At 37.0% G+C, this 13,959-nt stretch overlaps 1 protein-coding gene across 4 annotated transcripts in view; it reads right to left on the bottom strand.

Annotated features, from left to right (window-relative positions):
- The window catches only part of KIAA1614 (KIAA1614 ortholog), a 47,444-nt gene extending 33,829 nt beyond the window's left edge, over positions 1–13,615 (bottom strand). The window contains exons 1-4 of one of the 4 annotated variants that reach the window (XM_026703293.2): positions 13,545–13,614; positions 5,633–5,713; positions 3,287–4,255; positions 537–600 (exon numbers count right to left, since the gene is read on the bottom strand). In XM_026703293.2, coding sequence (XP_026559078.2) covers positions 537–600; positions 3,287–4,255; positions 5,633–5,672 — 1,073 coding nt within the window. In that variant the 5' untranslated portion in view covers positions 5,673–5,713; positions 13,545–13,614. Of the gene's footprint in view, positions 1–536; positions 601–3,286; positions 4,256–5,632; positions 5,790–13,544 lie in introns of those variants that run through there. The other 3 variants (XM_087930446.1, XM_087930447.1, XM_026703294.2) reach the window with 3 other exon arrangements.
- Positions 13,616–13,959: the final 344 nt, after the last annotated feature.

A 13,959-nucleotide genomic window follows, 5' to 3' on the forward strand; every position in this document is an offset into this window, starting at 1 on the left:
TTTTGAACGTTGTATTGGAAAAGGCTCCTGAGAATATTGTGGACAGCCAAAAACAAAACAAAAGGCCAAATAAATTGATCATTGAACACATCAAGCCAGATTTCTCACTCAAGACATAAATGTCCAGGATCAAATTATCCTACTCTGGCTATATTATGTAAAGACTGGAAAAGGATATAATGCTGGGGAAGGTGGAAGAAACAAAACAAAAAGGGTAATCAGCAGTAGGAAGGAGACTTAATTACAAAGGCAATAGATGCACTATTGCAGAGATGTCAAACTTGCAGGGTCATGTTGTCATCATGTGATGTTTTGTGAGTTTTTTCCCTTTGCAGAGCTGGGGTGAGTGTGGCCTGCACATGATGCATCCAGTCCGCAGGCTGCCATTTTGGCACTCCTGCTTATTGGAAGACCTGAAAGACCATGTTAGATACAGATCTTCATAGAAAAAATTTACATGGTCAGTAGGAGTCAAAAATGACTTGATGGCATATAATCAAACAAACAACATTAGTTTAGTAGCTCTGTAATCTTACCGATAGCCTTCAGAATCCTGTAAGGAGACATTACAATCCCAGGCTCCATCATTTGGCATAATCTCTGTAACATGTGATAAAAGAAGTATTTAAGTAATTTTGTTCATTTTAGTCCCAAGAAACAGAAGTACATTAAAATGATACCCTTTCAGTGCTGATTTTATCCATTTTTTCATGTAAATGTGGACCTAGTGATCTTTTTGGTCATCCACGCTCAATAATTTCCCTACAAAGGAGGTATTTGCCACCAGCAATAATTATTTAAACCATTTACTTATTTACATTAAGATTTTTAAAGATGAGAAAAAAGTGGGGGAGAAAAATGTACAAAGTAGACAAACAGGGAATGTCTACACTTCCTAGGATTAGGTTATCCATGTCCATATTTCATTAATTAAAGTTGTTAAAATGAGATACTATAAGAATACCAATAGTATAATCAATATAATACAAATGCAAAATGCAAGAGTCATTTTTTTCTGAAAAAAAGATTTTAGGATAAAGACAAATTTAAATTTCATGTGTTCAAACTGATATATAACATTATAACCCAAATATATGTTCAATTTTAGTTAAAGTCTATATCAGATTTACTTCTGAAATACAAATTATTTTAAATATTGAAGGATACTCCCACAGCTTAATTAGTCATTCTTCTGCAGTAGGAATTTAGCATACTTTCCAGTAATAAGAGTACTCTTATAGCACTTACCATATACAGAGCTAATTCAGTATACTTTGTGGGAATGTCAGATTTAGTAATATGCAATAGAAAAACAGAAGATTTGAAATTCAGCTTTTAAAATGTGTGTCAATCTATTATAAATAATTTTCTAAAGATTGTTGAACATTACCATATTGCTATCAAATTGGGGAAAATTATCTAACCCATGCATTACCACTATAAAAATATTTAAAGAACAAAATGTCAATTTCAGCAACCCATGCTGAAGTAACATTACCACCAGTAAAACATCTTGAATCAGTTCTTATTACCTTAGTATAATATTGTATGAGGATTTAGTATTCTTTTTCCACTATGATATCTATTGTGACACATAAGTTACTATACCTAAATTCTGCTCCCATTTAATCATATACTCTAAGAGCCACTGTGGCGCAGTGGTTAGAATGCAGTACTGCAGGCTACTTCTGCTGATCACCCACTGCCAGCAGTTTGGCAGTTCGGGTCTCACCAGCTCAAGGTTGACTCAGCCTTCTGTCCTTCCAAGGTTGAGGACCAGACTGATGGGAGCAAAATGCTGACTCTGTAAACCGCTTAGAGAGGGCTGTAAAGCACTGTGAAGTGGTATATAAATCTAAGTGCTACTGCTATCTTGTACAGTTCACTGCATCAAATGCACAGTGATATCTTTTAATTTAATGAATTATAAAATGAGGTACAGAAAATGATCTGTCCATTAAATGAGAATAGCTATATCTTTCGTTTATCTTTTTTTTTCTTTTTGCAATCCCGTAATCCCTTTCTTCAAGGTGGAGTCAGGGCAACTGAATGGAGAAGAGCATTAACTGGCTGGATGCCCTTCCTGACACCTACGCAGAGTTTGCAGCAGATATTTTCTTTGTGCCCTGATTTGTGCCGATTATGACTCTCAATCTTCTAAGAGTCTTCACCTCTAGGCTACCATGCCACTTAGCTTTAGACTACAAATATGCCCATGGAAATTGTTATTGGAGCTGTTGATACTTCAAAAATTATTCAGAAATGCTTCAGATCTTTCAGAATTTTCACTGTAATATTTAAAGCAGATCATTTAATTTTTTAGGCTACTGTATGCTTTCTTTAAGTCTTGCATCCTGGAAAATATTGGGCTGTTTGAATGAATAGGAGATGCTGTTCTCATGCTTGGACATGGGCAGAAACAATTATTTTGATTAATTTTTGAAAAGTGCACAGTGTTAAATGGTATAAAGTGTCATGCAAGTATCAAATTAAATAGATTATATGTTAGTTGTCAAGCCAATAAATCAAAACTTAAATTGTACTTTACACTTTTATTCACCTGTTTTCAATATCTGATGTAAAAGTTTTACTCAAATTATTTCAACTAACTTCACAGTTATACTTCCTTATCTCATCATCCTATTTGAAGGATGTTAAAAACTCTCTCACATACTTACATATACATATGACACCATGTCCATTAGAAAGAACAGAAATGTACTATTGTCAACATTTCCAAGTATTCCCTAAATAACATGAGAAAAACTCACAGGGAAATATCAGGATACAAGTTCATAATGTGTATATGTTGCTCTTTCCTTTCCCTACCTATTGATTTTAAAACCAATCATTTTTTCATTTTGAGTCTCTTTTTTAAATGGAGGGATTGATCAGAACCACAATTAAAATGTAATTAGTTTCACATTTTCTTCTTTGTTACAATCACACAAGAAAATCAATGACCATTATTAATAGATGTAAGGATTGAATATAAAACACACAAGAAAAGATCAAATCCAAAGTAAAATGAATTTTGGATTTATCATCAGATTTTACTTCTGTTGGAGATCCAGGCAAAGAGGTTAAAAAAATACAAGTTTAGATCAAAGCCCAATGGTGGGATAACCTAAAAGATGAACTATGCAAAATAAATGGAGAAGGAGCTACAGAAATCTGGTTGTGTTACAGATTCTCTAACGTAATAGTTTCTGAGACATTTTATCACCTATCCAAATTGCAAAGATATTTCAATTTTGATGACCCAGTTTTCATCACATCAACCTACCATTATTAGGCCCAAGTTGTTGGATTTCCTTCTGGTAAGTATCCAAAGTATGCGGTTCATGCGAATAACTTCTGTTCAACTGTGATGTGCTCAGCATCTCTTGCAACTTAGTCCGGTTTCTTTCCACTCTCTCTGCTAAAGACAAAGTACTGACATTGCTGCTGCTACTGCCAAGACTGTCCCAGCTCTCCGTTCTCCAAATCCTCCCAATTGATGCCATCTCAGAGGTGTCATTCTTTTTCATAGAATTGCTGTCAAACTCCTTAGGCCAAGTTAGATGGTCTTCTCTACCATTTGTTTCTTCAAAAGATGTTGGGATAAAGGAAAGGTCCTTTAAAGAGCCAGTTCCAGAGATGGCACTTAAGGGTACCTTTTTCGTGGAGCTTCCTAAAGAATTATTTTTATCTGGTATGTTTCTTCCTGGGAGCCTCCTGAATTCCTTTGGTGGGCTTATGCCTGTGGACTCTCCTGTTACCATAGATTGTGTTTCAAAATCATTGATGTATGGATCTGGAAGGCTTGTTTCCTGAAATTCCTTCTGCATCTGATGTGGATACTCAGTGCTATCCAGCAGCACATCTGTCAAGTAAGTGCGGATTTGAGCTTGTGGCTCCACTACTGCATTCTGAAGAACAGGGTCTCTTGGTGGTTTTCCCTTCCATTCTTTAAGCTTCCTTAGAGAAGCCTCTTCCTGGGATGTTGCTTCAGTTCGCTTGTTTATGAGGTTCCTTTTCTCTTTAAGAGCTTTAACCTTGGACTGCAAAACAGAGGTGGACTTACTTACAGACCCTTTCTGTCCCACTGGAATCCAAGTTGGTCCACTAAGAGAAAAATTATTTACATGTTCAAAGCACTTGTCAGGCTGCTTGGGTCTAGAAGTATTTTTAGCACACTGCTTTATGCTGCCTATACTTTTTTCAGTAGAGAAATTTTCCTCCATGGTCTCGTGTTCAGCTGGTAACAAACCTTCTGGGGGAAAACAAAAATTGTTTGAGCAAATCTGCTTGCTTAGCTCGGGAACATTTTCCAAAGTTAATATCTTCTAGAATGGGCTGACACCTTCTGTCTGGGGAAGGACCTTTGTACAGAGCTACATACTAAAAATACTAGTACTCCATAAAGTATGCAAAATTCTGTACAATATAATCTGACCTCCAGCAAATTCACACATTCCATTATTTATGTAGACTGTATTCTAATTTCCTTAGAGGGAAAAAATTCTGGTGCACTAGAGCCCTTTCTCATTACTGCTGACAACAAAGCTTCTATTACATGCTAAAATATTTAAATAACTACATTAACATTACACTATATTTTTGCCAAGAAAATCTGAACTGTATAACCTATACAGCTTATACAAATTAAATTTTTCCAATTTTGTATGTTTATTTTGTATACTAAGATTTTACTTAGTCTGCTCTGGTTCTGCTAATCATTTGGAAAACCAAGAGAGCCCTCTTATTTTTCAGGGCCCTAAACTTTTCCCTTATTCAGTTCCTACACTCCACAACCCAGCAGGCAGGCATGGTTCTAAGTATATATACTTATTGAAACAAATGTGTATCTGAAGTTATTACATCACAAAAGCTTGCTTCTGGCCATTGGACACAATGCCCTGGGCCACTATATTATGAGGTTACTATAAGGTAATTAAAAATAGATTCCTTCAAAGGTAGAGTGGCTTGGAAGTCAGACATTTGAGATATCTTGGAATGAAACATATTTTACCAGCTTAACAAGGGATGTTACTGGAAAAAACGTTAAACGAAGTGTGCTGTCAAGCATATTTTTAGGAGCAAGTTGTTAAAAGTGAGGAATTGAAGCTGAGGAGCAATGCAAAACAGAGGACCATTCTACCTCCTGATTAGAATTAAGGGCCAAACTCTTGTAAATATTGGACATGGTCCAGTAATAATTTCAGCAACTCTGTCTCTGGGGCCAGAGACATTATAGAGAAAATTTGCCTACACCCCAAAGTAAGCAAGATGTTAACTCCCTAGCACTAGAAAGACTTCCTCTTCTATAGAGGACTGCAAAAATTCTTGCTTTAACACTCAACACCTTTTGATTAGGGACCTCACTGAACTCAAATCCTCAAATTTATAAAACCTACGGGGCATTCTCCTTCCAATCCTTGCCCAGATTGTAAACTAAGGGAAAACTTTTTCCATGCACTTAGCAAAAAAAGAGAGCAGCAGATAAAAAGTTTCCGCGGAAGAGCAACAACGTTGCCATCTCCTAAGGAGACCGACCAACAGGGATACTCACCCAGCTTTGGGAAGTTCCTTCTTGGGAGGGGAAGGGGAAGGAGAAGGGAGGACATCAGTACCTGTTCCTAAAACTCACCTTCTTGAGAAGACGTTTCTCCTAAGTCCATCCAAGCCATAAGGATTTGTGAGAATGGCAGCCCATTTCTCAGAGAACCGGCTACCGAAGAAAGGAGGCACTAAATTAACTCTTCAAAAAACGAAAAGAAAAAAAAAAGCTTGTTCTTTCCGGTTCTCCGTGGTGGGGATAATCTTTTCAAATGAATATTGCCGATGTTTTCTCCTCCTTTCTGACGGCCCAAGCTCGGGCTGTTCATTAGGGTGGGAGAAAGGGCTTATTAGGACCCTGGCAAGAGGCCTCAGAGCGGCATTTGGAGCCGAGAACAAGCGAGAGAGCAGAGCAGCTTAAGGCTCCACTCCTCCTCGGTTATTTGGGGGGTTGGGGTGGTATATCTACGGCTCTGCTAAAGTTCAGCTGAAGTGAACCAGGAGAGCCCCCTTAGGCCTCAGCCCGTCTGGAGGAGCAGAAAGGCCGCTTCCGGCGGGGGCTTTCGGCGCCTCACCTCCCTCAAGGCAAGCGAGATGCGAAGACAGGCGAAGGAGTGGGGGGGAGGACCGCCTCCTCGGCTGGAGTTGGAGTAACTCTTCTCAGCAGCGCTATGACCTCTCCTCCCGCTCTCTCCCCCCCCCTCCTCCTCCTCCTCCTGCACGCCCCCCCTCTGCTTCTTCCAGCCAGCCAGCTGCGTACGAGAAAAGCCTTCGCCTTGGGAGCCAGGACGGGCTTTTTTGGCTGCTGGAAGCTGCATACCAGGGAATCCAACCAACAATCATTCCCGCTAACCGCAAGAACGGGCTGCTCCCAAAGCCTTGCCTGTTTAGCAGGGCTCTTGAGTTGCCATGGCGACGGCTCAGTGGAGCCGTCCAGCGGGAGGAGGGCCGGGCGGCGTGGAGAAAGGTGCCCAATGTGGCCCAGGGAATTTCATTCAAATATTATTCCCCTTGACGGGCCAAAGACTGTTCTTAACACATTTACAATCTGTAACTCTACACTTCAAGGCCAGATCTTTTTCCTTAAGTCTACTGAAGAGCATTTTGAGGCAGCAGACAGGAGGAGGGTGAGGGGAAGTTAGGCCATTTCTGGGTGCTATTCAGGAATGTCCTTTAATTTAGCTTCCTTATTATTCTTTTTTACCTGGGTAGAATTTTAAATTTTTCAAAATTCAAAGATTTAGAAAAACAACAAGACATAGAGGCAGTTTTGCAGGGAAGAAAGTGAATCTAATATATATAAGTCACCTAATACATTTGTTTAATTAATATGCGATATATATCTTGAGACATAGTACGGTATATGAGAAGTAGAAGAAATTGAAATAAAAATTGCTGAGAGAAATCCAGATATGCCGAAGAAAAGAACCTCTTCTGGAAGGTAAAAGAATAGAGGCAAAAGCCAGTCTGTTCATTAACATAAATAAATATCTAAGGCAATGTCAATAGGCAATGCCAACCCAGTATAAATGGGAGTAGTAGTTGAAGTGGTAACACATTTATTTGTTGAGGCCCAAAGGTTCCGGTTTGCCAGGCTTCGGTGACAGCAGGGATTTGCATTTCTCCGCGATCCCTGCTGTGCTAGCCGTCTTGGTGCCTCCGATCCTGACGGATCTGGAGGATAAGGCTGCCCTGTTGGGGTAGCTGAAGATAGGGGGGATCCGGACAGGGGTTGAGGGGTATCGCAGACCCCCTCCCCAGCCGGCAATAACCCCCTTTTCTCAAGGCGGTGGAGCGGCGGTCTTAATGGCCTCCACGAAGAAGCCGGCAAGTGGATTAAGAATGTGCAGGAGGAAGAAGAAGGAAGTTTTAAAATGAAAGTTTTTCTTGGCTGAACCGGGACTTTACGGACATATCTAATACCTGGAAAATTACTATTCTTTTTGGACGCTACAATGTTCCCAATGGAGGTTTTCAGCGGCGAAGGAAAGTGTTGAAAGGGAAAGTTACTCTCCCTCCCTTATGGAACTAACAAATGGACATGGAAAATCTGCTGTCTAACAGAAGGTAAAAACTTAAAGCCCTTTGTTACAAGTGGGAAGGGAGAGGCTTGGGAAAAAAAATTATTTTAAGACTTTGTTGGAGGAGATGCTTTGAAGATAAAGAGATTAGAAGCTAACTGCAAAAAAGATTTAAAATACAGATTGGGTTTTTCTCCCTAATTGACTTTACCCCAGGAAGAGAAACTATAAAAGGAAGAAGTTTGTGCTTTGCCTGGACTGTTTGATGACTTTGGGACTGTGGGGAATTGTTTTAAGTTTGGAAATATTTGATTGGCTTAATAACAAGAAGAGGATACAGAAAAAGAAGAAGAAAAAGCTTATAATGGCTCTGTCTCTCGATGAACTAAAAGAACAATATCTAAAAATAAGGAAAGAAGGCAAGGACGCTATGGGAGAAGCCCTTTGTTCTCTAGATATGGCGCTTGCTATGTGTCAGCAAATTAAACAACAGTTGGAAGAAGCGGAGGAAGAAGAAGCCATTTTTAATGAATTAAATAGTGTGATTAAGAAAGAAAGGAGAAAGAGAGGAGGGAAAAGGAAGGACTTAAGACAAAAAAAAAATCTATGAAAGAGAAAAATAACATGCAAAAACAATATAATGCCAGAAAGCAAAAGGAAAGAAGAATGCAACAAAAAGGGGAAGCCAAGAAGGCAGAGGTTTGGAGAGGAGTGGGTAAAAAGTCTAGGTGGGCCAAGAAAGAAAGGGAAAAGGGGGAAAAAAGTTATAAAGGTATAAAACAAGATGGGAAAAAGAAAATCTTTTTTAGGGACAAAGGGTAATGTATGATTTTTTTTAAAAAAAAAAGGGATTCTGCAAAGTACACATGATAGTATTGTAGCAGTTGTATTTGTATTAAAAATAGAAAATTAGAATTTTATAAGATTTAATAAAAGATTAAAATATTAAGGTACAATGTTAAAATGTTTAATAATGAATGATTTTAAGTTTTAATAAAATATTAAAGGAAATGTTTAAAATATTAGTTTAATTATAGAGTTTAATGGGCTAATGTGTTGATTATTATAGATTTATTATTGTAATATTTGTTTTTGAAATAGTAGAATGTACTAAGCAGAATCAGACTGGGACTTAGGTGTTATTTCAAACTTCAATTTAGGGGAATGATAGAAAGGCATCATACTCTGATTAGTGATTTCAGGAGAAATTATCCTTTTTTTATATTGGGAATGAGATAGATGTAAATGGAAAAATGGACAAAAGATATAAAAATATTGTCTTAAAGCAAGATGAAATATATAAAATAGAATTAAGAAGAGGGAAAAGTCGGGAGGAGTTATATAGAAGATATAGAATGGTAAACAAGATAGGTAATGGTATATAAGAAGAGCATGAATTTAATTGAAGTCCATACAAAAAGAGGTAATCTGGGGCCAAGTTACTTTCTAAAAGGAAGTTTTATGTTTTTTGTGTTTTATGTGTGTGTGTTTAATTGAGAATTAATAAAATCTCGGAGGAAGGCCAGATGAGAACAATTGTAAACAAGCCAGAGGAAAATATAAATGTGATGATTGAATAGCAGATAAATTAGAAAAGAAATGTGATTGAATAAGAGTAAAGAGAAATAATGTGAAATTTGTTAAAGGGAATTTACGTGTCTACATGGAAAGGGGATAAATTAGAAGTATGTGATATAAAATAATGTGTTACCTGCCTTGTAAAGATTTATAATGGAAAGAGGTTTTATGTTTTTAATGTCTAATGATGTTTTGTTTTGTTTGTTTGTTTTTAAAATCAATAAAATTTGCTTTAAAAAAAAGGTTCACAGGGATGATGACTCTGGTCAGAAAATGAATGAATGTCTATTATTTGTGAACATAGCTATGGCAGGTCTAGACAAATATCTACATGGAAGGAAGTTTGCACTGGAGTCCCCCAAGGCTCTGTCTTAGGCCCGGTGCTCTTCAATATCTTCATCAATGATTTAGATGAGAGGATAGAAGGGGAACTCATCAAATTTGCAGATGACACCAAGCTGGCAGGAATAGCCAACATTCCAGAAGATAGGCTCAAGATATAGAAGGCTCTTGACAAACTTGAACATTGGGCACTATCTAACAAAATGAAACTCAGTGGTGAAAAAAAATAAGGTTCTACATTTAGGCAAAAAAAACCAAATGCACAAGTATAGTATAGGTGATACCTGGCTCAATAATAGTAATTGTGAGAGGGACCTTGGAGTCCTAGTGGACAATCCCTTAAATATGACTGTGCTGCAACTGCCAAAAATGTCAACACAGTCCTAGGCTGCATTAACAGAGGGATAGAATCAAGATCACGTGAAGTGTTAATACCATTTTATAATGCCTCGGTAAGGCCACACTTGGAATATTGCATCCAGTTTTGGTCACCACTAAAAAAAAAAGTTGAGACTAAAAAAAAATGTAGAGAAGAGCAACAAATATGATTAGGTGACTGGAGGCTAAAGCATACGAAGAATGGTTACAGGAATTGGATGTGTCTAGTTTAATGAAACGAAGGTCTAGATGTGGCATGATAGCAGTGTTCCAATATTTGAGGAGCTGCCACAAAGAAGAGGGAGTCAAGCTATTCTCCAGCACAGGCAGGACAGGAAGCAATGGAGGGAAACTAAGGAGAACAAGGAGAACACAATCTAGAACTAAGGAGGAATTCCCTGACAGAACAATCAGTGGAATGACTTGCCTCCAGAGGTTGTGGATGCTCCAACACTGGACAACGATTTATCTGAAATGGTAAAAGGTTCCCTGCTTGAACATAGAGTTGCACTAGAAAACCTCCAACACCCTTTCAACTCTGCTCTTCTGTTATTCTGTTAAGTATAAAGTGCAGAAATATCACAGCAACAAAGATACATAAGATGGTCCTTGACTTACAACCAGTAGCTTAGTGACCAAACGTATGACAGATCCCCCCCCCCCCCGAAAGCTACTTACGACCTGGTTTCAAAGATATGGCCACTTTCTTGAAGTCTTGGTTGAAGTGATTTGGATCTGTTGGGAGAGGAGGCATGGTGGTGGTTTCTCCCCACAGTGCACTGTCTTTATTTCTCACCTTGGGGAATGACACTTACTTGCAGAAGAACCTGTTTCTGCCCAAACCATTGTTGGAACCTTTATGGACACAAATTTGTATATTTCCTTTGATAATCATTTTAAAAATTGCTTGTTAATTGATTTTCAGATATTGGGAATCTTCAGAAAGGTAAGTTTCTTAAAATATCAGATGAGTTCCTTTTCATCCTTAGTGAAAGAAGATTTAAAGACAAATTTAAAGACTAAAAAAAATCATATTTAGAATAAACAGCAAATAATGATAAGAACTTTGATTTTGGAAAAGATTTTGGTTGTTTTGATTTCCTGAAAAGGTAATAGAATGGGACTTTGAAGGTTGGATAGTAACAGGAACCAAAAGAAACTAAATATTACATTTAAAGAAGTACACTTATATTTGACTTACTAATACAGAATGGAGCAAAACATTTTCATGTTGGAAGATACTTGTAAACAATGGACTTAGCAGTTAATTTTAAGAATCTCTGCCAATGTAGGAAGATTGTGTTTTAAAAATTATACGGAAGAAGAGCAAGTTTTACCAGTCAAGACAGAGACTGATTTTAATGTGGATTTAAAAATAATAGCCAACAAGAATGATATGGAAAAAATGCTGCACAGGATATGCAAATAAAACTGGCTGTTGTTTTCATAATAAGGGATATACAAATAACAAACCAAAAGAGTGACCTGAATAACTTTGCCATACTGGATTTACAGGGGTATGAAGATAGTTCACCTCCTCTTAGTGCACCCTGGATACAGGGACATCCAGAACTGAACAAACCAGCAACTGCTGGCAGCCAGATTACTCTATAGGCTTGGCTTTCAAAATACATGGCAACAAAAGCCATATACTAAATAACCTGGATTTACAATATTTGTTAAAAAAAACCTTATTAAAGTTTTGAAAAATTTTGTAAGAAGGAACAAAAACATGAAAGTAAATCAACTTCTAGGGAATCATCGGAAGGGATTTGTCAGCATAAGGAATCAGGACCATCCATGTAGATCATAGCATAAGCAATTTATTGAAGCCTATACACAAATATCTGGCCAACTAATGGTCATCACTAAATTGCGCTAGAAAAGGGTCAATGGAATTCAAAGGGGGACTGGACTTGGATCTGTTTTAGCAACACAAGAACTCTAAACTGATGAAGCGTTTTACTCTGGCCCCCAACTCTGCCTGCTCTTCTCTTACAGGATTAAAAATTAAGATTGTTAAAAGGTAAAGGAAGGAATATACAGTAAATTTGGTTTATTTGATCAAGGTTAAAATTGAGGTGTTATCTTTGCCAAGCCTTATTGGACTTTTGCAGACTAGGATTAAATAATGGGGCTTTATAGTTTATAGATAAAATATGAGATGGGGAAGAAGAGGTCATTTTTTTATATTTTAAGAGAAGGTGATAAGTTACCAAACTGTTCACACTTGTGTGATGTACAGTATATATAACCATATTCTTATTTTTTAGTTTCTTTTACTTTTTTGCATTTTCTATTTAGGTTTTTTTCAGTTTGTAGTAGTTTTAATCTTTTTAATCTTTAATACAATTTTCTATAAAAAAAAGAGAATGATGAAAAAGTGGTACTTAAAACAATTTTTTTTGACAAATACCATGTGCTGCAAGAAGGACAAATCATTTAGTACTAGTGATACGGTATTAAAACAGATTTCTCCAAAGATGCACTTCTAAATGAAGCTAAAGCTCTGACATCTGCAATGCAAATACAAGAGAAGATTTTGATCTGGGGAAAATAGAGGGCAATTGAAAGTGTCTGACAGAAGAAAAGGTTTCTAGGCTCTACATTTGATGACATAAGCATAAACTTAGAAAATTTCAGAAAGTTACTAACAGAAAATTCTGATGAAATTATTTCCATATTGGGTCCTGAAAAAATAGGAAGAAACTAAATGACAATACACACAACTCTGAGACTTTGTTTCAAATTAAAAATGTTGTAACAACTAAGGCTTGTTTATATAATACAAAATCTTAAGTAACTGCATTTTTCTAAAACAAATAAAGGAGCAGGCATTTATAACATTTTTTTTTTTGGTTTCTCTTAGCAAAGAAAACCTGTTAAGAACTGTTTATTTTGAGAGCAATATGGTTGTTACGCAAATGACTTCTAGTGAAACCACAACAGAGATAAGATTCAGACCAAGTCTTTATGATTGATACTGAGCTTCTTCTCCATGTCTAGATATATAAAATAAATAGATGAACAAAATATTAGTCTGAGTTGAGTGTGTGTGTGTGTGCCTCAGAAAGAATAAGGTAAGTTTGAGAGCGCTCCTTGAGAATCCACTATCTGTGGATAGGAAGGTAGCAGTTACAGCAAGGGATGCATTTGCATAAACTGTAACCCTTCTTCAATGAGTCAGACTCAGCAATAGGCACCCATGCCTTGGTTGCAAGCTATCTTGACTACAGCACTATACCTTACTTTGGTCTATCCTTGAAAGGAGTCTAGAAATTGTATTTGGTACAAACTGCAGTAAGAGCACAGAGCTAACAGTTGCCTTCACTGAAAGATCTCTGCTGGCTATTGCTTGCTTGTAAGATGCCTGTGTTAATTTTCAAAACACAAATAATTTAGGGCTTAATGTCTAGATTATTCCTAACAAGTATATTTATATAGCCCTCATGTTTTGATAAATTACTTATTATTTAGACTTGGTATATAAATATTTTGCTTGTATCAGTGGGTTCTTAAGCTTTGACATAACGGATAACCTGACATAAAAAAAATCACTCTTCATGGAATGGTTTAGGGGATTTCCTAAATACAAAATGCAAAACAATTCTGCAAGCAACATTCATTCCTTGCCTTAGCTTTGTTGTAAGCAGAACAATGTAATAATTTAAAGAAATGTCTTACCTGGATATCATCAGCTATCTCAATTAAATCCAGCAACCCTCAAACTGTTATGAATTCAAAAGAAGATTCTCACTAAATAAAATGAAAAGTAGCTTTTCATTCTTGCCCTACTGGTAGCTTTGTCTCCTGCACTCATCACTACAAGGCATATGTCCCAAGAGGATGGTTTAAGCTGTGGCTTTTGATATTCATGATTGGTTTCATAATCCTGATAAAAAAGAAAATCACTAGGATTATGAAATTGTTTTAATCCACTCCTGACCCTTCCATGACTGTTGACTTTAGTGTGTAGGGAATGCTACAATAAATGCTTTAAATCAGTTTTGCTTTCTAAAAACAGGCCTGCCTGATAACCTGTTAAATTGTGCTAAATGTGAGCTCTTTTCTCCCATTCATTAATTCTAAAAAAATGTTT

This window comes from Pseudonaja textilis, chromosome 3 (assembly GCF_049901715.1).
Source record: "Pseudonaja textilis isolate UNSWEBS1 chromosome 3, rPseTex1.2, whole genome shotgun sequence".
NCBI lineage: Eukaryota > Metazoa > Chordata > Lepidosauria > Squamata > Elapidae > Pseudonaja > Pseudonaja textilis.